The 24,271-nt window shown below is 54.7% G+C and overlaps 8 protein-coding genes across 8 annotated transcripts; 4 read left to right on the top strand and 4 right to left on the bottom strand.

Annotated features, from left to right (window-relative positions):
• Positions 1-159: 159 nt before the first annotated feature.
• COL26b_005644 (uncharacterized protein) lies at positions 160-477 on the bottom strand (the record flags this gene model as incomplete). The annotated part of the gene is made up of 2 exons (XM_053178484.1): positions 160-390; positions 466-477. 2 exons carry the CDS (start codon positions 475-477, stop codon positions 160-162), a joined length of 243 nt encoding a protein of 80 aa, XP_053037495.1.
• A 532-nt stretch (positions 478-1,009) lies between these two features.
• Positions 1,010-1,977, bottom strand: COL26b_005643 (uncharacterized protein; the record flags this gene model as incomplete). Its single annotated transcript, XM_053178483.1, has 3 exons — positions 1,010-1,286; positions 1,336-1,580; positions 1,636-1,977. The coding sequence occupies 3 exons, from the start codon at positions 1,975-1,977 to the stop codon at positions 1,010-1,012; spliced, it is 864 nt and encodes a 287-aa protein (XP_053037494.1).
• A 503-nt stretch (positions 1,978-2,480) lies between these two features.
• On the top strand, positions 2,481-5,756 carry COL26b_005642 (uncharacterized protein; the record flags this gene model as incomplete). The annotated part of the gene is made up of 2 exons (XM_053178482.1): positions 2,481-2,534; positions 2,586-5,756. 2 exons carry the CDS (start codon positions 2,481-2,483, stop codon positions 5,754-5,756), a joined length of 3,225 nt encoding a protein of 1,074 aa, XP_053037493.1.
• Positions 5,757-8,411: 2,655 nt separating this feature from the next.
• On the top strand, positions 8,412-10,290 carry COL26b_005641 (uncharacterized protein; the record flags this gene model as incomplete). The annotated part of the gene is made up of 5 exons (XM_053178481.1): positions 8,412-8,580; positions 8,636-8,706; positions 8,763-8,890; positions 8,938-9,976; positions 10,054-10,290. 5 exons carry the CDS (start codon positions 8,412-8,414, stop codon positions 10,288-10,290), a joined length of 1,644 nt encoding a protein of 547 aa, XP_053037492.1.
• A 532-nt stretch (positions 10,291-10,822) lies between these two features.
• COL26b_005640 (uncharacterized protein) lies at positions 10,823-14,071 on the bottom strand (the record flags this gene model as incomplete). The annotated part of the gene is made up of 3 exons (XM_053178480.1): positions 10,823-13,039; positions 13,092-13,189; positions 13,237-14,071. 3 exons carry the CDS (start codon positions 14,069-14,071, stop codon positions 10,823-10,825), a joined length of 3,150 nt encoding a protein of 1,049 aa, XP_053037491.1.
• A 920-nt stretch (positions 14,072-14,991) lies between these two features.
• COL26b_005639 (uncharacterized protein) lies at positions 14,992-16,419 on the top strand (the record flags this gene model as incomplete). Its single annotated transcript, XM_053178479.1, has 1 exon — positions 14,992-16,419. One exon carries the CDS (start codon positions 14,992-14,994, stop codon positions 16,417-16,419), a length of 1,428 nt encoding a protein of 475 aa, XP_053037490.1.
• A 2,880-nt stretch (positions 16,420-19,299) lies between these two features.
• COL26b_005638 (uncharacterized protein) lies at positions 19,300-20,502 on the top strand (the record flags this gene model as incomplete). Its single annotated transcript, XM_053178478.1, has 1 exon — positions 19,300-20,502. The coding sequence occupies one exon, from the start codon at positions 19,300-19,302 to the stop codon at positions 20,500-20,502; it is 1,203 nt and encodes a 400-aa protein (XP_053037489.1).
• Positions 20,503-21,023: 521 nt separating this feature from the next.
• On the bottom strand, positions 21,024-21,619 carry COL26b_005637 (uncharacterized protein; the record flags this gene model as incomplete). Its single annotated transcript, XM_053178477.1, has 2 exons — positions 21,024-21,211; positions 21,391-21,619. The coding sequence occupies 2 exons, from the start codon at positions 21,617-21,619 to the stop codon at positions 21,024-21,026; spliced, it is 417 nt and encodes a 138-aa protein (XP_053037488.1).
• Between the last annotated feature and the right edge of the window lie 2,652 nt (positions 21,620-24,271).

The raw sequence follows: 24,271 nt of genomic DNA, 5'->3' as shown, positions 1-24,271 counted from the left end.
CATTCTGTAGCCTCATAAAGTTATACAGGCTCAACTCCAAAATCTATGCCTGCCCTCACCCATTCACCATCTACCATGCAACGCCTCAACTCGCCTCAGCCGCCCACTGTTGTACACCGTTCATCTCGCCTTGGAGCCCTATCGTGATACAGCCCGTCATCATAGCTCTCCCCGCCTCTTAGATTCCTGCTTTGCCTTGTCATTTGAACTGCCTCCGCCAAACAAGCTGCTCAGCCAAGACATACCAGGAATCGATACTGAGCCTGCCGGCGGGTACTCCTTGCCGTTGACCGTGACCTTGGGCGTGCATGTGCACCACTGGTCCTCGGGGACGCCGCTCAGAGCCGAGGGGATGTGCTGGCCGCAACCACGCCAGGTTGCCTTTGCTAGCTGGCTGTTAGCCTATGAGTTGCTGAATGGGGTTGGAGTTCTTGGGTCGAACTTACAGCAAGTCGAGCAAGTGACTCCGAAACACATGTTGAAGGACGGGGGAAAGCTGGAGGTAGAAATGTTGTAGTGCCAATGATCGACGGTGATGGTCAGTTGTAGTTTGTAAAAGGTGAGCTTTGACTTTTCGATGATCGATTTAGGTAGTGTGTGTAGTCTGTGGATGTTGACGGGCATGAGCTCCCAAGGGATTAAGTATTCGCAGCGCCCGCGATCGCATAATCAACCAGGGCAGTTCTTGGGGTCGGCGACCTGCATTGAGCATCGCCGCTACCTCTGCCCGAGTAAGTGGGTCTCGGGACACGAACACGCCTGCCTATCGCCGACCTCGCTTATTACACTGCCCAGGTACCTAGCAAAGTAGAACAAGGTCCTACTACCGGCGAAGAAGTTCAACCTAGAAGATCAAGTTGACGCGTATTCATCCTTGAATTCCTTCTATGTTCTAAGAGGTATATTGGTATACATTCACTCTTTTGGGCGGCCGCCGAGGCAAAGTTTGCGAGCCACTTAGTCGCCGATCTGGCCAGCCCAGTTAAACCAGACAAAGCTGTTCCTGATTTCACATTTGCTGGATGAACTCCATCACGCGGCCTGCCAACCATTTCTGGGCCTCTGCCTGCTTCACAGCATGGCTTGCTCCTGGGATCACCCCGCTCAAATGGTGCACTTTTGCGCTCGTCGTCTTCCACGAGTCGATAAGAGCTTGCTTGTCGATTTTGGCCGGGACGAACTCATCTTCGGCCGAGTGCAGAGCCATCACCGGTTGCTCGAACCTCTGCCAGACCGAAGACACGAAGGACTCGTCGAGATCAGATGAGAAGTAGTCATCATCGCCCCTGGGATAAGTCAGCATCGACCGTCACCAAAAGTTGGGTGGTGGCTTACCCCTTGGCCGCCAGCGCATGCCAACGGTATGCCGTGATGGGCGTATCAAACAAGGACGGCAGGTGGTCTGTAGGCATGGCCTCGCCCGCCTTACCCTCTGCAATCATTTTCTCTGCAAGATCCACGCCCTTCTTGTACAGCTCCGGTGTGATGAAGTCGGCAATACTCTCTCTGTCTGATGCCGGGCCCTGGAGGATGAACCCGTCGACGGGATCCTCCTTGTGCTTGGTGTATTCGACGGAATCCTAAAGACGTGAGCTGAAGTTTCGACTGTTATCAATCTCAAGATGGCCTGCGCACCTGGCACCCGGTCGAGTGTCCCATGAGGACAATCTTCTTCTTTCCGATACCTCGGAGATATCTTACGAGGGCCGAAATGTCCTCGACATCATTCTTCAGGCTCGAATAACCGTACCCCGTAAACGAGCTCCTCATCCTGATCTCGAAGACAGACCAGTCCAGACTCTTGGCCTCAAGGTTCCTGGCTATAGTTTGAGTATAAGAAACGGTGTGAGGCCCATCTCCGAGGCCGCCAACAAAGATTATGGCATTCGAGCCTGACGGCCCTATCTCGTAGGCGGTGGCGTTGGAAGTTAGTGAGTCGTAAGGGTGCACGACGCAAGAGAACGTTCCTGAAGCCATGGCCTGTGCAAAATTTGAATAGGATATCACAAGATAAATCAGGAGCTCTTATGGAAAACAACACAGCCAGTCAAAACCGCAAGACTTGCAATGAGATGTGTCGTGTTGATGTAGGTACTTAGGCACCTAAATACCTTGGATTTCCCTAGGTGCCTTAGTGGAGCTTCCAATGTTCTTACAGGGCGCTGAAAACGCAGTGGCCACTGATGGATGCCTACCTGACTGGGAATGCCCCACATGGCAGCCTCCCGATTGGCCCGCCTGCTTCGCATCCTGTGTTTGCTTCTATCATCGTCTCCCAACCTGAACTGCGAAACATCACTAAGCTTCAAGAGCACAATGCGGCTCGCATCCCAACTACATCCACATATTCATGCGCGCCCAACTACCTTCATTCGGTCACTTGATTATATGAGGAGCTCTCTCAGAGATTGATAAGTTAGGAAGCCCTGGAGTGCAGGAACCGAGGCATCGTTTCCTGACTGTGATGAAATATCCTCATCATGGCGACCGCCTCCGGAAACTCGACCCCGGCCCGAAATGAGTTCTTCCAACAGGTTCGCACCCGTAAATACTTCCGCGATCAAGGGGCTAATACGTACTCATAGCTCAAGCCATGCTGTGTTTCGATCAGCCAGTTGGCCATCCGGCCTCCGGAGGGACCATCATCCTTTCAGCGCCTCACAGAACTGGCCACCGAACTTTTCTGCATTCTCAATGACCAAATCAACAGAGATTCCACAGTCATGGACGAGAAACTCGCTGATTACGTTTTCTTCCCGCTCTCCCATATATTTAGAAATCAGGACAAATACCCCAAGCGCCTTGTGGAACTCTCAATCAAGTGTTTGACCATCATCATCATCCACGGCTGGAAGTCAAACATCTCGCCCGACATCATGCAACAACTTCTGATCCTGCTCACTTTCGTCATTGGAGGAGTTCCGGGCAGGGAAGAAATACGCGATCTTCCCGAGGAGACCGAGCTTGAATCGTTGAGGGCTTTGACCGCCCTAATCACGGTGACCGGGTCGTCCGTCAAGGCCGCGGCGGCCCTAACCGAAGAGAAAATGGTGCCTACTCTTGGACATACCATCACTATTCTTCTCGACTGCGTTAATAACGGAAGGACGTCGGCGATTCAGCTCGAAGCCCTCCGAACCCTCAGCTGCTTCTACACCGGTATCAGGGACCATGCTGCTCTAGCTTCGTTCCTTCCCGGCGTTGTCTCCTCGTTGACAAAACTTCTTGCCAAGCCCCAGAGAGAAAAGACTCGTGCCCTCGTGGCGTCAGTTCAATGCTTGAAACTGGTTCTAATACAGGTTCTAGGCGATGTCAAGACTCGAAGCATAGTCGCCAAACCGAACCCTCAGGAACAGTCCCAGGCGGAGAAAGCACAGATATTGAGCTCATCGTGGCTCAATGCAACCGCTTCTCAAGTCAAGCTGGCCATGGCAACTGTATTAAAGCTACGCAATCACGACTCCGAGGATGTACACGAGGCACTACTAGCATTGTCACTCGGCCTTCTTGACGAGTGTCATACCTCGCTAGAAAATTGCGCTTCAATTCTTGTTGAAACAGCAATGGTTCTATCTCCAGCCGACCAAGTCCAGTCACTTTTGGCAACGAGTTTACATGACCTGGCAATCTTGTACCCTGAGATCGGAGAAATTGTCAAGGTCACATGCTACAATTGGATCACAAGCTTTCCTAGGATCATGCAATCCGCTGACGAGTTGAACAAACAAGCTGCCATCCAGAATTTAAGAAAGGGAATGTCCATGGTGAGCAGCCTTCAGCTGGATTCGTCGCTTCTTGATGAGTCCATCGCCGCGGCCCTGAGAGATAGCGTAACCTCTCTCGTGAGCGATACCAAACAAGGCAAAGTTATGGATCTGGTTTCAGCGGATTCTTCGTGGTATAGCCAAGATATTGCCAAGGCAGAAGCGAGTTCCAAGCAGTATCAGAACGTTCTGTTATCTCAAGACAGCCAGGTAGGCACGCGATCATCGATGCTCGATTTGTTGTCTCAAGTCGGACCAGCATCACAGCAAGCCAAAATTGCAGCGGAGATGTTGGACTTCGCTCGAGATGCAACTGGCGATGCACAGACAGCTTCAATCTGGCTGAGCTTCGAGCTTCTCAAAGCGGCCCTGTCGCGCTCTGGCGACTTGGACGACCTGCTGGACTTCTCTTCGCTAAATCCGGCAGGCGACGAGGCCGATGCGGTCTTCCAGGAACTGTACACCTCTGCTGTTATGGTTCTTGACTCCCACTCAGAGCTATCTGAATTAGACTGGAGGTTGGAGGCAACCGCACTCGAGGTCACTGCGTTTGCTGCGTCAAGATCAGGAGAAGCCTTCAGGCCAGAGCTCATTGACGTACTATACCCCATCACGACATTTTTGGGCTCGACAAGTGATCGGCTGAGAGGTCACGCTATTACAACACTGAACATTCTGGCCGCTTCCTGTGGGTACAAGAGCGTGTCCGACCTCGTCATCGAGAATGCCGACTACATGATCAATTCAGTTTCTTTACGTCTCAACACGTTGGACATTACACCGGCGTCCACGAAGGTCTTGGTGATGATGACTAGCTTGACTGGTCCGCGACTGCTTCCATATCTAGATGACGTGGTGGCGTCCATTTTTGCGGCATTGGACAACTACCACGGGTATCCCATCTTCGTGGAGAGCCTATTTTCAGTCCTCAAAGAGGTCGTCACCCAAGGCGCAAAATCAGACAAACTCCTACTCGAAGGCCGACAGAATGGCCCTGACAGCCACAAGAAAGTCGCCGCCAAGCCCACCACGATCGCCGATATTATCAACTTGCTGAGAAGGCGACAAGAACGGGAGAAGAGAGCAGAGGAAGATGCAGACGTGGAAGAATTCAATTCATCGCATCCGCAACAGCCTTGGGGTCCGGAAAAGATCCAAGGAGACAAAGGCCCCGAGGATGTGGATGAGGCGGATAGCCAGATTGACAAGGAGAAACCACCAAAGACGCCGACCTACGCGCTTCTCGAAAAGATCACAACCTTGACCCAGCATTACCTTACCTCTCCCAGTCCTACCCTGCGCAAATCTTTGCTGGACCTCTTGACGACCGTGTCTCCTGCACTCTCGGGCGACGAGGACTCGTTCTTGCCCCTCATCAATGCCGTCTGGCCGGTTGTCAAAAGCAGAATGTACGATCAGGAAGCTTTCGTAGCCATCTCAGCGTGCGACACTCTGTCTATGCTATGCGCCACTGCTGGAGACTTTTTGAGCTCCAGAATCAAGACAGAATGGTGGGACGGGCTGGGCAAATGGTGCAGGGCCAAAAAGACGGAAGCACGCCGCTTCCAGAATCAGAGCAGGTCTTATCAAGATACCAACAAGTCAGGCAATACGGCAGCGTCTGCGAGTCAGGGAATCATCATCCCCATCCGCTCTGGCAACGATCTGCTGGGCCAACAATCTCTTGACGTGGCCACCAGCTCGGTATCCGGCGGACTAGGCAAATTTTCTCAGGCAGCACAGATCTGGGAGGCTGCTAACCGCCTGTTGATAGCAATTGCGTCTCATGTTCGCATTGAGGAAGCAATCTTCGATGAGTTCCTGGAGCTTTTGGCAGACGACCTCGAGAAGAACCATGAGGCATGCCAAGCGTTGGAAGTGATCAACCCTGACGCCGTCTGGTTTGTTCGGTATCAGCAAGGGCATATCCAACCGCTGCAAACGCCCCAGCTCGAGGGTTACACATTCGCCCCACTGCCTACGTTGGGCTGAGATGCTTCATCCATGTCTGTTGCTTTGGAAAGACGTATTACTGGACTTGGCATTGTAGCTTCGGCCACTAATATCGGCTCGCCAGCGTTCTTGCCCGATTACCCAGGGGCCCAGTGAAATATCAGTCTGTTTGCATCGTGAGCATGTGTTCACGAGGGATGGCGGTATGCAAATTGCGGCAGCTAGAAGGTCACTAGAAGAGTTCTAGTGTGTGTGAGGACGAGCTGGATGTCGGGATAATGCGAATTTATGCTGCCGTTCGCCTGCTTGCTTGGTCTCGAGCTGAAGGTGTGAGAGCTGAATGCGAAGCTTCTTCGGCAAGGCGAGAAGAGTCGCAGGCGAAGCAAACAGGTAGCATTCCGGCGCTTCTTGACGCCCGGCTGCAGTGCGTACGCGCAGCCGGTTGTCACGCTGACGCGCGGGGGTTCACCTGTCGACGAGTCCGAGCTCTGCGATAGCAGGGAATAGCTATCAGCAGATCAATCTTTAGCCCTGATAGGAGATAGTTGAAGAAATTGATTTGTCCGCTATTGCTCTCGTTGTATTTCTTCCGGCAACCGAGCGTCTATTCAGTCGGTGGGAATCGCGCATAGATCAACGGTTCCACCAACCTGGTTCTGTTCAACCTGGTTCTGTTCGAAATTCGACGAACAGGCATATGCCTGGACAGACGGGAAAACAATATCATGACTACAACTTCCCCGCATCTTTGCGAGGCCATCGTTCCACGAGGTCATGGGCATAGTAATCAAAGCAGCGGGCTGGCGAGCGAATTCTGAGTAAAATCACATTCCTATTCCGGATGAGGGTGTACATGGGAACCCGAACATAACATTACGCTTCATCCTTCTGTTCAGGTGGCTCGCTTGGGCAGACACTCATGGTCGCGGCATCTCGGCAAGGGGGGTGTTGAGTAATACCACCCATAGAGGAAGCACCAAGTCTGGAACAAGTCTCTCGGGCGACGTTGGGGGCGGTGGATGGACGTTGGGAGAAGCACTAGAGGCCAAGAGCGACTACAGATCCCCCGGCCTCTTGGCCCTGGATCGAGCCAATGATTGTATCAGACCCGTATTGCTGCAAAAGCTTGGTTTCTCTCGGCGCAGCGGGGAATTGAGGACTTCATGTGACGATCCCCTCAGTCGCAATTGACGGAAGATCGAGGACAAGCTCCCAGTCTGTTGTTGCCTTTAGCACTCTCGATAGTCTGTCTCCCCACCGCCTGTCAAATGGATTCCAAATTACAATCAGAGGTAGTTGAGTACGCTTGCTAGCCAGGTTGCCCCGAGTCAGATCATGGCGCCATGTCAGTTTGCATCGGGGACGCTACGCGGCCATCCGCAATTCAACCACCACCAACCGTCCATTCCTTCCCGCCCCCCTTCAGAAGTCCTGCCGCACGCCACCGAGCAGCATTCTAGAACAAATCGAAGAAGGACCAGCGTCTAGCATGCGGCAATTATCCCAGATAGTGGCGGCCACCCGGGAGGCGTCGTCGGCGCACTGGGCATCGCGTGCTGAGCGTTATCGCCCCCGGGTGCGACTCTTTGAGACCTTCGGAGCATCTAACCCTTTCCTTACTAGACACCAACGCCGCCATTTTGTCACTCTCAGCATGAACCCGGACGCTGCGTCAACCCCATCTATCAAAAGTAATAAAACGGGAGAAGGAAAGAAAGACAGCGTTCGTCTCGTCTCTACTTCTCCCAAATATTACATCACGCAAAGCCCAGACTGCAAAGATGAGGGCAAAATTTGGATAAGACCAGGTATCAAACACGCAGAAGCAGTTCTTCCGACATTACTTTCGTGTAAAACCCGAACCTTCAACACCTGCCTTATCTGTAACTAAACTCTGCTGCCGTGCAAGTGCGCATCAGTGAGCCAGCAGTCTTATCAACGAGCAGGGGCATAGAGCAGGGGATGGCCGGCCTGTTGGAAGAGGTGGAGGTGCGCCGGGGGAAGAGACACCCCAGAGTATCGCCGAGAAAGCCAAGATATCATGCCGACTTGACCCAGTCGGCGACGCTCCCCTCCACCTAACCCCAAACACCAAACGAGCTGCCACCACCATCGCCATTCTTTGGGTCGTTGTGGTATCTTTGGCCGAATGAAGCTAACCTCAACTTCATCCCATGTCCTTGTCTAGCCATACGCATGCCGCGCCGGGTGACAATGGGACCACCCCAGGCCTGGCTCCCCCGTCGCCCGGGACCACTGTATTGGTTTCTAGTGTACCTGGGGGAATGAGCTTTGGTCTTATCGTGGACGAAAGCTTGTCTCGTCTACCTTCGTTCCCCATTCGACGTGTCAAGGGTCTAGTCCGTACGAATCATCCTGCCGCGCGTGAGCGTAACAGTCCCAAGGGGACTAACGCAGCGGCGAACCCGGGGGAGTAGAATGGCCTGTCCCCATGGTCCTGGGAATGCTCTTTGCAGACTACGGGGCCCTGTGGTAGTCGGTAGTCTATGTGTCCCGTATCAGAGGTCATTTCCCAGCCCTCAGACGAGCTGACCTGCTCGATCTAGGGGGTATATATCAGGGACCTCTTGGCACCCCCAGAAAGCTTGGATGAAGCGTGCCCGGTTCGTCCTTCTTCGCAGTGCCCAACAACCATTCTGAGGAGGTGGCATCATCTGATACCGGTTCGCCGTCATGTCTTCCCAACCCGTCGTCGACGACGAGAAGCACTACGCCAAGGATCCCGTGATGGATAGCCAAAATGGCTATAAGGGATCCCACGATGAGGAGGTCGGCGTTGTCACCAAGGGCGAGCCCCTTCAGCGCAACCTACGCAGTCGCCACATGCAGATGATCGCCATCGGTCAGTCTCACTGCTAACAAAGCTCCGCTTGTGCAGATACTAACGCTCTGGATAGGTGGTGCTATTGGAGCAGGTCTCTTCGTCGGTTCTGGTGGTGCTCTGCGAACTGGTGGTCCGGCCGCTTTGGTATGGGCTTAGAACATACATTTCGAATAGGCTCGCATCTAACATAGAGGCTCTAGGTCATCGGCTACATGATTGTCGGAATCATGTTGATGTTCACGACCCAGGCCCTCGCTGAAATGGCTGTCCTCTATCCGGTCAACGGTGCCTTCTTCACCTACGTCTGCCGCTTCGTCGACCCATCCTGGTACGTTCCATCTCCCATTCACCATAGCTAGACTAACAAACATCCAGGGGCTTCGCCATGGGCTGGGATTATGCCATCGCTTGGCTCACCGTTCTTCCCTTCGAACTCGTCGCAGCAAGTATCACAATCAAGTTCTGGCGTGACGACATCAACATGGGTGTCTGGGTCACAGTCTTCCTCGTCCTACTCGCAATCATTCAAATCTTTGGTGTCCGCGGCTATGGTGAAGTCGAGTTCATCCTCTCCATCATCAAGATCGCGGCTTGCACGGGCTTCATCGTTCTCGGCATCGTCATCAACTGCGGCGGCGTCGGTGACAAGGGCTATCTCGGTGCCAAGTACTGGCACGACCCGGGCGCCTTCCAGAACGGCTTCAACGGTTTCGCTGGCGTCTTCGTCGTTGCTGCTTTTGCTTTTGGCGGCACCGAGCTCGTCGGTCTGGCTGCTGCCGAGTCCACGAACCCTCGAAAGGCCATTCCCACTGCCTCCAAGCAGGTCTTCTGGCGTATCGCCTTCTTCTACATCGTCAACCTCTTTATCCTCGGCCTCATCGTCCCCGCCAACGACCCCCGTCTCATGGGCTCCTCTGGCGCTAACACCAAGGCATCTCCCTTCGTCCTCGCCATCCAGGACGCCGGTATCAACGTTCTCCCCTCCATCTTCAACGCCGTCATTACCATCTCCGTCATTAGCGTCGCCAACTCTTGCACGTTTGGATCCACCCGCACGATGCAGGCTATGGCCGAGCGTGGCATGGCCCCCCGCGTCCTCGCCTATGTTGACAAGGCGGGTCGGCCCATCTGGTGCGTCCTCATCCAGCTCGCCTTCGGTCTGCTGGCCTTCATAGGCGAGTCGGCCGACAGCAGCACCGTCTTTGGCTGGCTCCTCGCCCTCTCCGGTCTGTCCTACTTCTTCGTTTGGGGCTCCATCTGCCTGGCCCACATCCGCATGCGTCTGGCCTGGAAGCTGCAGGGCTACACTCTTGAGCAGATCCCGTACAAGGTGCCTCTTGGCATCTGGGGTAGTGTCATCGGCCTGGGCCTGAACTTCATCTGCCTCATCGCCACCTTCTATAACGCTCTATACGTAAGTCTTTCCGTAGCCCCTGAGTGATCCAACAGTATATTACTGAGTGATCCAGCAGTATATTAACAAACCATCAGCCCTCCCCTGACGCCACCCCCGATGCCGAGGCCTTTTTCACCCAGTACCTCGCGGCTCCCATCGTCATCTTCCTGTACCTGCTCTGGAAGGTCATCTCTCGCGACACTAGCATGTACGTGCCGCTCAAGGACATCGACCTCAAGTCGGGCGTCCGCCTCCAGGAACCCAGCGACGAGCCCATGCCCGAGAAGACGTGGGCCAACCTCCCCCGACGGGTTGCCCGCGCTCTGTTCTAGCTCAACAGCGAATGGTCTATCGAATTCAGTGGCGAGCCGTGTATGCAGTTTTCGCCCTTGACCGACAAGCCGAAAGAAAAGGCGAATTGCGTGAGTGTAAAAGGAGAGAAGGGACAAGACTACGAGTCTAATGAGTCGGATTTTTACAAAAATATTAGTGTTATTTCAATCCAAAGATACCAATCGTTCATTGTTTCCTTTGATCCAGCATTGCTGTTTAGAGTACGAGGACTATCTCGGCATCCATCACGATCGAAAAACACGTGCCTGGGTCCTCAATTGGACAAGTCGCGTTGAAACAGTGTTCTACAATCGTATATACAAGAAAGATGAGCCCAACTGTCTTCAGCATGGTCTATCCGAGCATGACCAAGTGTATGTTCTTGTCCTCAGTAAAACATTGTGTGCACACTTAAGTTGACAGTTTATACGCTTGCTGATCAGTGTGTGTATATTCAAGTCTAGCCCAACTCGCCCGTCTACGTCGGCTTCGCTGTCGTGCGTAGCCACAGATGCAAAATGCGAGGTGTTTTTACCTTGCCGGTCGCTGCTCGCCCGCCTCCGCTGCGAGGTCACGTTCAACCATCTCGATAGAGCCCAAGCTAGGGAATCGCTTCGAGAAGTCTTGCAAATAATCCTCCTTCTCTCTGGCCGACATTTCTATCACTGGCCGACCGGGGAGTCCTACGCCAACAAGGTGGTCGGAGGACATCGAGGGGGCCTGTGATGATTTCGGTGGCGAGCCTGACCGGCCACCGGTCGGCAAGCTATTTAGGTGCATCGGCTTACGCGGTGCCACTGGCCTCGGCCCAGGAGTGCTTCGCCCCGTTTGTGAGACAGGATCGCTGGCAGACGGCCGCACTTTGTGGACGGCGACATCTTGAGCGTTGGAGGGTGTCACGGATCGAGATTTAGCGCCGCCAACCGGCTTCCGGGGAATCTCAGGAAGCTGCTTATCCAGTCGGTTTGGGGCTGGAGAGTTGTCGGTGTAGACTCCGTAGCCTTGTGCGGTACGAGGAACCTGCGTCGAGGACTTCTGGCCTTCATTCAACAGATTTTGCACTCTGTTCTGAATGCTGACGGCTCGAGAAACGCCGCCAATGCTCTTCGGCAGCCCGCCGGGACCTGAACTCTGATTGGTGAATCGTTGGCGGTATTCTGCTGCTGCTGCTTCGACACGGCGCTCTTCCTCCTCAAGCCGGAGCCGTTCGAGCTCTCGTCGCATGGCGGGAGTCATGTCTTCAGTCTCCTCCATGCCCTTGCCGTCATCAGTACGGCCATCGGTAGCCTCTGAACCCTCGATTGGGGTGAGTGTCGGGCGATCTAGTTGCTTGAGCGGTGACGGCGTTCGGGCGGGCGCCGGAGCCTGGTTTCCTTCAAACCGCTTGAATGCATCTCCAAACTTCCCAGCCAAGATGTTCTTAGTTCCAGAGAGCGAGCTCAGACTTCCGCGCTTGCCATGCTTCGCGCCCCACTCCTTCCTCTCTGATTTGGTCTCTTCCATGCTGCGCAGGAACTCTACATTTGATTCGATGTGCGCTTCCTCCTGCTCCGGCTCCGTGGGCGTCGCAGGAGATGGCACTCTATCCGGGAACTTTGGAGACATCAAGCCCGGAGAGGGTAATGGCTTTGAGGACCCTTCCTTCTCGCGAAGAAAATCCAGGTTCGACTCCAGGTGTGTGCTCACTGGACGCTGGCGGCCGTCAATGGATCTTCTTTGGGCGCTTGAGTCAAGGAGATCCAGGCTTGGGCGTCCGCCCTCAAGGGACGGACGAGATGATGATGGATGCCGCACGTGGTTCGGCCGAAATTGGTATGAAGGGACCCGTGGAATAGACCCAGGAACTGGATCGTCCGCTGCTGAACGGCTAGGAAGGCTCGATTCGGACTGACGAGGAAGGCTCGTTGACCGACTGGGGTCTGTCGTAGGTACTCGCCATATAGGTCCTGGCTCACGGGCTTGCTGCTGCTCCGGAGGCGGCGTATTTGTCATTGTGCCAGTCGACACGTATCTCGATGGCGGTGCCTGATACGGGTTTTGGGCACGAGCGTGGGCCTGGGAGTGAGACGAAATAGCTTGCAGCTCAGGGTTCTTGTTGATAATTGCATGCGCTCTGCTCATCTCGGCTTGCTGTGTAGGAGCCGAGGCAGTTTTTGTCAAGCCCACGGCTCCCGGTGGAGGAGACTTCACCGTCGGAGGTGTGTAAGAAGAAGCTCCCGTTGGCGCAACTGTCCTCGGACGAACTGGCTCCTGGTTCTTCGGGGGCGAGTGCGCAGCTGGAAACGCCGCGTCAACGGGCTTCTCAGCGGGTCGCTGGGCCTGGCTTCGCTGCTGCTGCTGCGTTGCAGGGGGGGTGTGGGAGTCAAAGTTGAATTTGGATCCAGACTCATGGAGAAGAGAAAACTGATCCAAAGATGGGAACCGAGATGAAAATTCATCGACATCTGCCGCAGGAGTAGCAGCAGCAGCCGCCGCCGTTGCCGCAGCTGGTGTGTCTAGAGCAGCGAATGGGTCCCCATTGGTGACGCGCATGGGAGACGGGCTTGGCTTTGCCGCTTGCTGGGCCTGCGCCTGAGGCTGTTGGCTGGACGCCGGAAGTCTGCCTCTCCTCATGGGCACAATGTCCGGGAGAACTTGCTCCTCTTGCTTCGCCGGGGCAAACACGGCGCCGACTACTGGCTTGGCCCCCGCAGGCTCAGTTGCGGCAGGTCTGCTTTGTGGCTCCGAACGTTGCTTTCCGGTGTAGATCTATGCCATCCTCAGTGAGCTACTCGTTGGAGGGTTTCATGGAATAACCTACGTCGTGTATAGGGACGTCGCGACCCTGCATGGCGCAGCCTTCGCGCAGAACCTGATAGATGTTCGGTCTAGCTGCGGGGCTCTCACGCAGCATGGAAGCTGTCTCTTGTTAAGCGTGGATTTCGGCCCAGGTCTTGGGGACTTACCAATCAACTTCTTGAGGCGATCCGAAAAGACTGGATAACTAGGGAATCTATAACTTGCGTTGAGGATAGCCAGCTGCCCCTGGTCCTCGAACGGGGTAGTGTAGTAGCACAACTTGTACAACAGCACACCCAAGGCCCAAATGTCAGATTTTTCGTCGATGGGAAGTTTGCGGTAGACATCAATCATCTCGGGACTCCTGTATTGCATGGTGGTGTGTTTTTGTACGTCCTCGTCCATGAGCCTGCATTCGACGACGGTTTGCGGCGCGGGTTTCGGCGGAGCAGCAGATCCAAAATCGCAGACCTTGAACTTTTTCTGGGAGCCATGGCTGACGATGAGCACGTTTTCGACCTTCAAGTCACGGTGAAGGAGAGGTGGCTTGAGGTAGTGCATGCAGGCGACGCCCTCGGCGATGTCTGTGAAGATGTGGAGGATCTCGGGCTCGGTCAAGCGATGCTGAAGACGTGTGTTCATGAAATCGATCAAACCGCCCCCATCGCAGAATTCCATGAGGAGGAAGACTTCATAACCGCCGCCACGCATCTCAGAGGCGTGAGAATCGATGTATGTAACGATTGGGCGATGACCCTTGAGCCTCTTCATGGTTTCGACCTCGGTTCGCATGCTCCGCAGCGCCTCCTTATCGGGGACAGCCACTCTCTTCAAGACAGCCATGTCTGTGCCGTCGATGGGCTTCGGGAGCTTGACCAGATATACGTGGGCAAACCCTCCCTCGGAGAGATATTTCTGAATCACCACCCTGTGGTTTCCAACTTGTATCTTCGTTCCGGGAGCGAAAGTGCCCGCAGGGGCGGTAGGCACGGGGGCAGGCATTGGGGCGCCATAGGTGGCAGGATGGGCAGCTCGAGGTGCCGCTGCGGGCATGTGATGGCCATAGGATGCCATATCGACAGGATGGACTTGCGGTAGTGGTCGTCGGCTAGGAGAAGAGGTTGTCGCCGCCCGACGTAGTCAAGACAGGGTAGGTGTAGGGTTGGCAGGCGGTCGAGTACGGTGAGGGTGATGGAGCTAGTGGATTCGATGAGAGGAGCGACGGTGACATTGACTCGTAGATGCGACCCGGTCGAGGCACAGTTAAGCCATTCTTGGGCATCGATGGCGGATGTGGGCGTCTTTGATGATTTGATTCTAGGTTGCCATCAAGCTGGCCCTGAAGTCGGACATGTGTACTAAGAGTTGTAGATAGTAGGCAGCACGCGGTGCATAAGGTAGGTCAGGTAGGTACGGAGAGTCCATCAGCCGCTGTTAGTGGTGGAGCGCTGGCATAAGGCTTTGAGAAGCTAACCCAAGACCCTGGCACACCCTGTTCACAGTTGCATGTTTCGCAATGCATCAGTCGGGGAAGTGTCGGATAAATGCCATGCACCACCGTTCAAATCATTGGTTGGGCTGCAGCTACTTGACAGTCCTCACCAGACGGCACCACCTGAGTGTTCATGCACCAACCGGGCAAAGGTGGGCTTTTCTCATCTCAACAACTGAAAACGGTCAGCCGAGATCCAGATTCCGCTGGTGGGGGGAAGATCGTTGTCAGTTTAACTTATCGATACGCGATAGCGATAAGACCTTGCGCCAAAGCCGAATTTTTTTTTTTTTGGATTTCTCTCGAGAGGCTCGAGCTGCCTGCTGCATCTGAGAAGCGTCGCAACCTTTTTCCCCCTTTTAATCTGATCTAACGACGGCCCCAAGAACCTTCCAAATTCTTAAACGGACGACCGCGAAAGACAACAGAAATGGCTGGCAAAAGAAAGAGAGTCGAAAGAGCGAGCGCGCCTCTTACGAAGGGCGCTGCGCCTGCGAAGAAAGCCAAACCAACCGCGAACGGCTCTGCTTCGAAAGAAGACGATTCGGCCGAGGAGTTGACAATCCAGATTGTGGCCGGTTCGTACGATCGCGTTCTGCACGGTATCACCGCTACTATCAAGCCTGAGGGGACGGTCGATTTTGCCGACACATTCCTCTTCAGCGCACATACATCTGCAATCCGCGCCGTTGCCTTGTCGCCTATTTCAGCTCCCATTCCCGGCCAGAGCCAAAAGGTCCTGCTGGCATCAGGAAGCACCGACGAACGAGTCAATCTGTACAACCTATCTGCGCATCCTCCGACCCGGAAAAGCCAGGAGCTTCTCTCGTCCGTTGCTCCCCGCCCTATCCTCGAAAACCCCAAGAATCGCGAATTGGGCACGTTATTGCATCACACATCGAGCATCACCAAGCTGGTGTTTCCTACGAGGTCTAAGCTACTTTCTTCAAGTGAGGACTCGACAATCGCCATCACAAGGACAAGAGATTGGTCTGTTTTGTCGACCGTTAAGGCGCCCAAGCCCAAGGTGATGGGCAGGCCCAGTGGTGACACTGCTCCTTTCGGCGGAACGCCTTCTGGCATCAACGATTTCGCCATCCATCCCAGTATGAAGTTGATGATCAGTGTCAGTAAGGGCGAGAAGAAGATGCGGTTGTGGAACCTGGTAACTGGCAAGAAATCATCTGTCTTGGAGTTCAGTCGAGAGCACTTGCAACAGCTCGGAGAAGGAAGGCATTCGACTGGTGAGGCTCGCAAGGTGGTCTGGGGTTCGGCGGACGATGAGCAAGAGTTTGCGGTCGGCTTCGATCGTGATATCGCCGTATTTGGCATGAATTGCGAAATCAAGTGCCGCGTCATGCCGGAGCCCCGAACCAAGATCCACGAAGTTTTCTATGTTCCTGTTGAGGGCGAGAAGGAAGAGAGCTTCTTGGCTGTATCGACTGAGGATGGCCGCGTCCTGTTCTTCTCTACCAAGGAGAGTGACCTGAACAAGGCCGACGAGGAGGGAAAGCTATCTACAGCCAAGCTGATTGGCCAAGTCGGCGGCAAGGAGGCAGGTGTCTCGGGCCGCATCAAGACGATGGCCGTATTGGAGACGAAGGAAAAGGACTCGACAGCTTTGATTGTAATTGGAGCCAGCAGCGACGGCAAGGTACGAATTTGGAAGGTCGGCGTGAAGGAGCTTGTTGCAGGAAAAGGCAAGCAAGTAGGCAGAACATTGGGAACCTACGACACACAAAACCGCATCACATGCATGGCAGCGTTTACGATGATACCCCGGCCGGAGGGAGTGGAGGAGAGCGAAGACGAAGCCGAGGAGGACTCTGAGGATTCCGAGGACGAGGAAGACGAGTAGTTGCACGTAGCTATGTGATTTGGATGAGAATAATAAATCAATTCAAGACTTGCGTCAATCTGTCTTTTCGGACTTGGGTGCACGACTTGCCTAGCCGGCACGACGCGATGAGGTGACGGAGGGAAGAATGGGTCCGAACGACCGTCGGCCGGCACGGCGTCAGAAGATTGGCTCGTGCGGGAGTCCCGCTGATCGGCGTTGAGAGTGTCTCGCATCAGTCTGCAGGTGGCATGCTCTTCCCAGCTGTGTTTCTGGCGCACGAGTGCCTGCAGTTGAACGCTGAAAGCCTTGGAGAGTCCGCGGACATGGAGCTGCCAGTGCGGCGTTTTAATGCACACTGGTTTGCACAGTTACCCATCTCCAAAGGCTCTGGGGGATTCGATGCTGACCCCGATGTTGAAGACTACAGTTAAGACAGATGCGCGCTCGCCAGGGCTGACGAGGGAAGAGAAACGAGCAGTTTAGGGCAAACGCAGGCTTGGCAAGATAGCGCATACCACACATGCGTATGTAGGCCACAGACGGGGTAGCACGTTTGTCTCTGGTTGAGACGAAGAGGCGCCGTCTAGTGTGCAATACAACTGTGGGAGGTTCACGTGCAGGGCAGTCTGTGCGGGCGGGTTTTACGATGTGCGTAATGCATAGAGGAGGAGACACTGACATTCCTGAGATGCCTTTGCCCGGGCCGTTGAATGAGGGAGCGCGACGAGGCAATGACTACCTCTGCACTAGAACCCGGCGGGGAGCAGGGCTGCCGCCAGTTCCCGCTCGTCCTTCGTGTTTGTTTCTGGGCGTTGGCTGCAGATCTGAGATGAGTATTATTAGAGTCCCGTTCGAAGGGTCTTTTCTCCTCTAGCGGTGAAGGTTTTTTTCTCTTCTTCAAAAAGGTATGATGCTTACCGTCCCCGTTTATTTTCTCAACGCTCGCAGGGGCCTTGCGCATTGAGGGGCTAAATACGCGGACAGCTCACATTCAGGAACCGACGGGGACGGGCAAACTAGTTGGCTGACTGGTTCCGTCTCAATCTCTCTCTCCCGTCTGACCTGAGACTTGTTCGGACGTGCGTATTCGCAGATTCATCTGTCGACAACCTTGAGGCATGGACCTTGAGTATGAGGCAAGGGATAATTCGTCGCCGTCAATGTTGTAGTCACGGGGACAAGGGACTGGTGGTTTAAAGTCAGCTTTGCAAAGTTAGGTAGGTAGTTATTGTGAAGGGGAAAGAAAACACACCAAGGAACCCGGCTGGTTGCTCAAGGGAACGGAGGGGACGGACGCTGGAGGGGGGGAGCGGGCTAGCAGAGTGTGGGGTAGCGGCGAATCAGGTGGCCAAGAATGTCATTTCAGGACCCAATCTGGCGTGCACCAGTCATGTGGCTCCACCGGAGACAATCCCATTGCATGCAGCTGCGCCTTGGCGCCAGTCCCCTAGCTCCAGCCTCCAGCCTCCAGCCTCCAGCCTCCAACCAGCAGCTAAGGGGGGAATCTTTGCCTGTTCAGTCTTTTCGCCCAAGGGAACTTGCAGAGGGGAGGATTCGTTGAGTCTGGTCGAGTCCTTTGGTGTCTCGCTGCAGCTGCAGGTATGTCTGTCTTCGGGCTTGTTATGTTGTGTTGTGTTAACTGCAGTAAACCTATGGATGCAATGGAACTGAGCTGCTGCGGGTGCCGTACCATCAAATGGAACTGACGAGTTGCAGGGTAGGCACCTTATAGTGGGCCTACATAGTAGAGCTGGAACACTATTCGTGCAAACCTACAAAGCCAGACATGTGAATATTTCTCTTTTCCTCGCCCGTCCCTCCCGTTCTCTCTTTCCAAGTTCCATCCTCCAGTCGAGTCGAGTCCAGGCCATCCGCGAAGAACCCCTCCTTTCTGGTTATTCCCGTCCCCCTTCTTCCTGCACAGTTACGGCATTGTGTTGCTGCAACGACTCCTCCGCTCCGGAATACATTACCTGCTGCTGCCGGGAACACCCAAGCCACACAGCGCGGAGACCACACCACCACCACGCCGAAATCCCCCCCTCTCTCTTTCGCGTCGCCCGCATCTGTTTTACCGGCTTGTCTCCCCTCTCCGTCCGAGAAACGTGCCATAAGCGATTGCACATAGCACGAAGCACGCACGCAGAAAAGTGGCAGTCGTAGCAACCTGGTACTGCGGTGGCTGCCGCGGGATACGGGTCCCGACGCCGATAGCTCGTAGTCTCCGCGAACTGACCTCTAAGAGATCATGCCGTTGCCGCCTCCTTCATTCCCGTCACCCTAGCATTAACTCGCCCGCACTGCTGTCAGCAAGACGCATCAGCATACCTACAGCATCGCTCCCCTCTGAATTGCATATCTTATTCTGCCTTCCTTAAGATCTTCCGTCGTGTCCGCACTCGCAACGTCTCTCCTCGCCAACGCACCACTATCTCGCAGAGGACGCCCTGCATCAGCTCCTCCGAGCTACCGCTGCCGCCACTCCTCCCTCGTCGCGTGCCGCTGAGTCGACCCTCGACTGCCCAGCGAAACTCCGTCCCCGAATTGCAGTCTCACATACTTTCGACGGACTTCTCGTCAATAACTAGTCCTCCTCCGTTCGTCCAATCCTTCGCCATCCTACATCGTATCTTGATTTGAGGAGAATCGTATCTGAGCCACGTGAGACGAGACAATCTTCTCCTCGTCCGAAGTAGTTCGGTGACGACAGCAAAATCCTCCCGGTCCTTGGTCAGCAGAGTTAGACTTACTCGTACATTTCATTTTTGACGGTAACTCGAAGGCGCACCGTCATCCCTCCCGTGAGCACCTCATAAAGCCCCAGCGCCCACCTCGGTGAGAGTCGTATCGACTTCCTGCTAATAGCCTCAGTCGCAGAGCACCTCTCAATCGAACGTCATGTCTGACGACGGACCCCCTTTGTTGCGGCCCATTCCCCGCCGCCCCTTCGACTTCAACTACACAAGCCCTACTCCCCCAGAAGACGCCTCGTCCTCCCCAGGCCCGAATCCCGAGCTTGACTTCTCGAGATTGCACAATGGCCAAGCTTCGTCGGATTCTGGCTCCTTGCCCCGCGCGCAGTCCATCATGAACTTGACGTCCTCCACGTTATTTGGCATATACTCTCCGACGACCTATGGGAGCCGCGACGGCAACGAGAGGGACGAGCCAGACACACCATGGGGAACAGGGGCACAAACCCCCATCAAGCGCCCTAGCGTGGACGACACGACATTCGAGCTCATGAAGGATCGCTCGACTCTGCTGCGCCGGCGCTCCTCATATCGTGGTACCAAGCAGCCACCGCCCTCAACCGCAGCCTCCACGCTGTTCACAACCTTCAGAATAGCCCTTCTGTTCATCATTGGCATGGGATACGGTGTTATGGTTACTCGGTTGCAGAACGAACATCGATTCTCGTCATTCCAGGTCGAAAGCATCATAAAACCAAGTTACAATTGGCAATACCTTTCATTATGGGGTCTGTCGGGCGTCGTCCTCGGCGGCCTGCTCCCTTGGTTCGATGGTGTGTGGGAGGAAACATTCGGAAAGGAAGAGGAGATAGCAGAAGAGAGGGAAAGCCCGTCTCCTGAAGACGCCAGCCCTGTCAAGGACTGGGCGTTAGTTGTTCGGAGTATCGGTGCCTTTGTTGGTATTGTTTTTGCCATTGTGAGTCACTCTGTCTGCACCGTTGGGTACCTGAAAACTGACAACCAACAGCGTAAACTTCCATGGGCCTCCACCCTCCAGGTATCCCTAAGTTTGGCTCTCGTCAACCCATTTCTATGGTATTTGATTGACCGGTCAAAACCCGGCTTTTTGCTGTCCATGGCAGTTGGGGTGACGGGATCGGCGGTGCTCTTGGGCATCAACCCCGACGTGATGCCTACCCCTTCATCCCTCACCTACCGGAACGAGTCTGAGAGGGCTTACGCGGAGCCCATGACGCTGGGCGGTCTGGCAAGCCAGGAGACCATCGAGACGGGGATTTGGATGTTGAGTGTCTTGTTCTGCAGTTGCGTCTGTTTTGGAAACATTGGCAGGCGGTTAGCTATCAACAAGTCAGCCACCGCACGGGGTCGCTGGGCTGGAGTTAGATGAGGGCCGAGAGATCACATTTATTTGCTTCGGGACTCTACGTAATTACGGCTGGCTGGTGGTCTTCTTGTATGGATTGGCGTCGTCGAGGATACGGAACGGTGGGCATATCAGGTACAAGTTTTGAATATCGACTACGAGTAGTAGAGTGGCTTTCAGTAAACATGCCACTTGTGAGAAAGGCGCAGCATCCATCACATAACCGAATCGTGGACACTCATGCCCTGGTTATGCGGGCAAACCGCACTGTTTCGTCACGCGAGCCTAATCTGGGCAACTCTGGTCAGCACATCACCAGGTAACGGCGCGACAGAATCAATTACTACACCCTCCTCTTCGCCGTGTTTTCCCTCCTTTCTCCATATCCTTTCTCCATATTCCTTGCTAGGCATCTCTTTGACGCTCGCTCTAACTGTGTCAGTCTTGCGCAATGCCCAGTGCCTACCATTCTATAATGATCCCTCGTCGTATTTTGCTTCCTCCTTTTGCTAATGTCTATTTTCATGGAGCCTCGGATTTGCTGGCTACCTGGCCTGATTGACGACTTCAACAACGGCCTGGGATTTGGAGGTGACATCGCTGCCGTAATCGACCTGAGGAAGACCCATCATGGTCAGGAGACGCGGGGTGCTGACCAACTCATTGACGGTGACGGCTCGGCCGCAGACATCGGCAAATGATTCGGCGGCAGCGGCGGGGCCGGTTGACAGACCTAGGATCCCCGTGTTAGTGGGAAAAATTGCTCTCTCGGCATGGCCCGCGCGGGCGCGGTCAGCAGGCAGGGCGGCGCGGATGCGGGTGCGGGTGCGGGTGCCTGGTGGATTGATGCACTGCCTGCCGCCTTTTTTCTTCTCCTCTTTGTGTATGCTAGTGCCACGGGGCTGTTCTAACCAGATTGCTGCCGGATCTGCTCCGGGTATTGCACGGGCTCGCCATCCCGGATGTGGTCGAGTTCGGTCATGATATACCGAGACCTGCTGACAAAGTCCCAGACGTGAAAGAGCCCACGGTGGGGGTTCTCAGGGTTCCAGGCCGGGTGGGCCTCGATGGCGATGATGAGCTCGGAGAGCCGTTCGATGATGGTGGCCCGGACTTCGGGGGAGGGAAGTTCAGTTGACATTTAGAATCGGGAGTTTGGGTACGGTAGAAGAATTGTTGAGGCAGGATTTAAGGTGGAAGACCAGGTGAACCAAAACCGTTGTCAAGCGATGCTGTAAGCAGACAGAAAATCACTGAACGAAGGTAGCCAGACGTTAAGGGAGTTGATGATGGAAACCGAAGACGAAGAGAGAGAAAGAAAAAGAAGTGGAAGTTTGGAAGCTGATGCTGGCTGAATTAGCAGAACCCAAGTTTCCTAATCTGTGACTTGTCGGTGAGGGTAAGCAAGGGTTTGGAACGCGTTGCCGCGTAGATGTGGCATGTTCCCATCGCACAGACTCAGCTAGACAACAAGCCACCGCCTTCGCTTTCAATTTTTAGGTTGCGTTTGCTGGGGGGGGAACCGAGAACCCAGTGGGGTCGAAATGGCGGGATTGGGCTGAATGGAGAGGTTCGAGGGGTTGATGGGGTCGAAATGGCCGGTCCAGAATCGAAGATCTGGCCCGATTCTGGAAGCTCAGTTGCGAAGTCGATACGACGAATCTCGGATATGGTTGCACAGATAATAATGTTGTTACAACGACAATCAGCCAACCATGCCAGCTTCCGTCAAACCCCCACGGCCCCCCTCGCCCCAGGGCAATAAGCCACACGATCTTCGTACATGCTGTGAATGCGACACAACTAGGTTGAAATATATCTCGAGCGAGGCAACGAGCCTAGTCCTGTCCTCGACGTCCTAACAGTATGCAAGCCTTCGGGCTTTGAGTCGGAGACTGGGATCATGCAAAATGTCCGGTGAGAACCAAATTATATCGGGCAGCCTGCGAGGCTGAAGCAGCGGAACAAAAGAAGTTTCTGCGTAAGAGCTCGTCTCGCATTGCTGTTGTGGGTAAGGTGCTCGTGAGACGGCGCTACAGTGGTGCTGAAGTCTGGGGCGAACTAAACCTAGCAATTCTTGAGAGAAATGGATCAGCGCCGATACACAGTGGTTAGGCCGGGACACTCGGATTCCTCGCAAGCGACCATAAGGCTATCAAGTTCGTGGTGAGGCAGGTGACGGCGCACGCGGCGGCATCGGCATGCAAGGCGTTTGTAGACAGCGGTAGGACCGCGGGCGGCTAGTTGCGTGGCAACAGAAAGGGCGTGATAGCTTCGTTTTAGTGCCCCAAACAGACGTACGCGTTCCGTCAGTAGCCTTGTGCGCCGCTGCGCCACGACAATGGTTGGGCGAGGCTGAAATCGAGATTGCTGCTCGAGGCGTCCTAGACCGAGAAGGGTGGTCACGTTGACCAATAATTGTCGAGGTTTGGGGTAGCCAGAGTCTCGAGGCCGTCCTGGTTTCCTGTCCGGGACTGCGATCAGCCGTAACCAGGGCTAACAACTGGAACTAGGGTCCATCAGACGACCGAAGCTGACCAAAAAAGTCGTGTTGCAGATGCTCTGAGAGATCCGAGACACGACACATTAGTCGAAGGAAGAAGAGCGACTGCGACGACAGCGACTGCGCTTGTCAGGGCCACGGGGATTGCCTGGGTTCGTCCCCGAGGGCGTTTCGGGGAGGGGATGTGCATAACGTAAGGCAGGGAAGGTACAAAGGGCAAGTGGTGTTGTTGGCGGAGGCAAAAGTAGCGCTGTCATGACGCACTGGATCTGAGGAACGAGGTGCATCTGAGTGGGCGCCGCAGCGAACAGGGCGACGAAAAATGCTGGACCCTGGGCTTGTACGGGCTGTCTGGGTGCGTGCATGGGCTAGCGTCGATGGCTGGACATAAGAGAACGGAGCGGGATCGTTTTCTGCAGTTGTGATCACTTCATCAGAGGCATCTTCGTCCGACTCAACACAGAGGAAAAAACGCAGTTTCTGTGTGGGAATACGGGCCACGGCCCAAGGTGTTGTCTCCGGTTTCCCTGCTGGAGGAGAGGCGTCCGTCCAATACCGGGTACCGTCCAAGTCGCGGTACTTGTCGGCATGGATTGGGAGTGTCGACGGCCATGCTTGCTGATGTCAGGGTCCTGGGGCTTGCTCGCATCGAGATCTCTGGTTGCGGCCACATGAGTTGGCAATGCCGAGAGTGGTATTCCGCCGTGGCTGCGAGATTACTGATTCTGCAGTTTGGTGGAAGTTGGCGAACGGGTTTTCATCCCTTGCATTAGATCCGTCCTTCTTTATTACACACAGCAACAACGATGATAACAACCACAAACCCAAGCCCGTCTGTTTGCTGCGTGTAATCCGCATGGAGATGTCCTGGCCGAGGTGCTGAAAAGGGAAAATACCTTCTTTGCTCGAAGCTACACTCTCCCACCCGCCTGACACTTCGCCTTGCCGGCGAGATAGAGTCTAGTGCCTGCAGCGGCAGCACCTCAGAAGCAGCCCGGGCAGCCAGCCGCACATCGGAGGCGGACCGCCGTCCGATACAAGTGTCTTACTGGACGTCCACGAAGCAGTCACGTGGCGTAGAGAGGGACGTCTCACTCAATGGATGAGGTAAGCAGCTGCGTTGCACTACCTGCCTTAGGTAGGCACCTTCACTTACATACCTAGGTGCCTCAAGGTGTGTGGGAGGAGGGGCTTCCACTGCTCAATGGCGTCATACAGTGTACCGTTGTGCTGGAATTCGACACTTGGAATCACGACTTCCTGGGGCAGCAAGAGGCGAACAATCAACAA

The sequence above is a fragment of the Colletotrichum chrysophilum genome (genome assembly GCF_026319265.1).
Source record: "Colletotrichum chrysophilum strain AFK26 chromosome Unknown scaffold_39, whole genome shotgun sequence".
NCBI lineage: Eukaryota > Fungi > Ascomycota > Sordariomycetes > Glomerellales > Glomerellaceae > Colletotrichum > Colletotrichum chrysophilum.
Note: the sequence above shows the minus strand (reverse complement) of the source record. Positions and strands in the feature narration are given on the sequence as shown.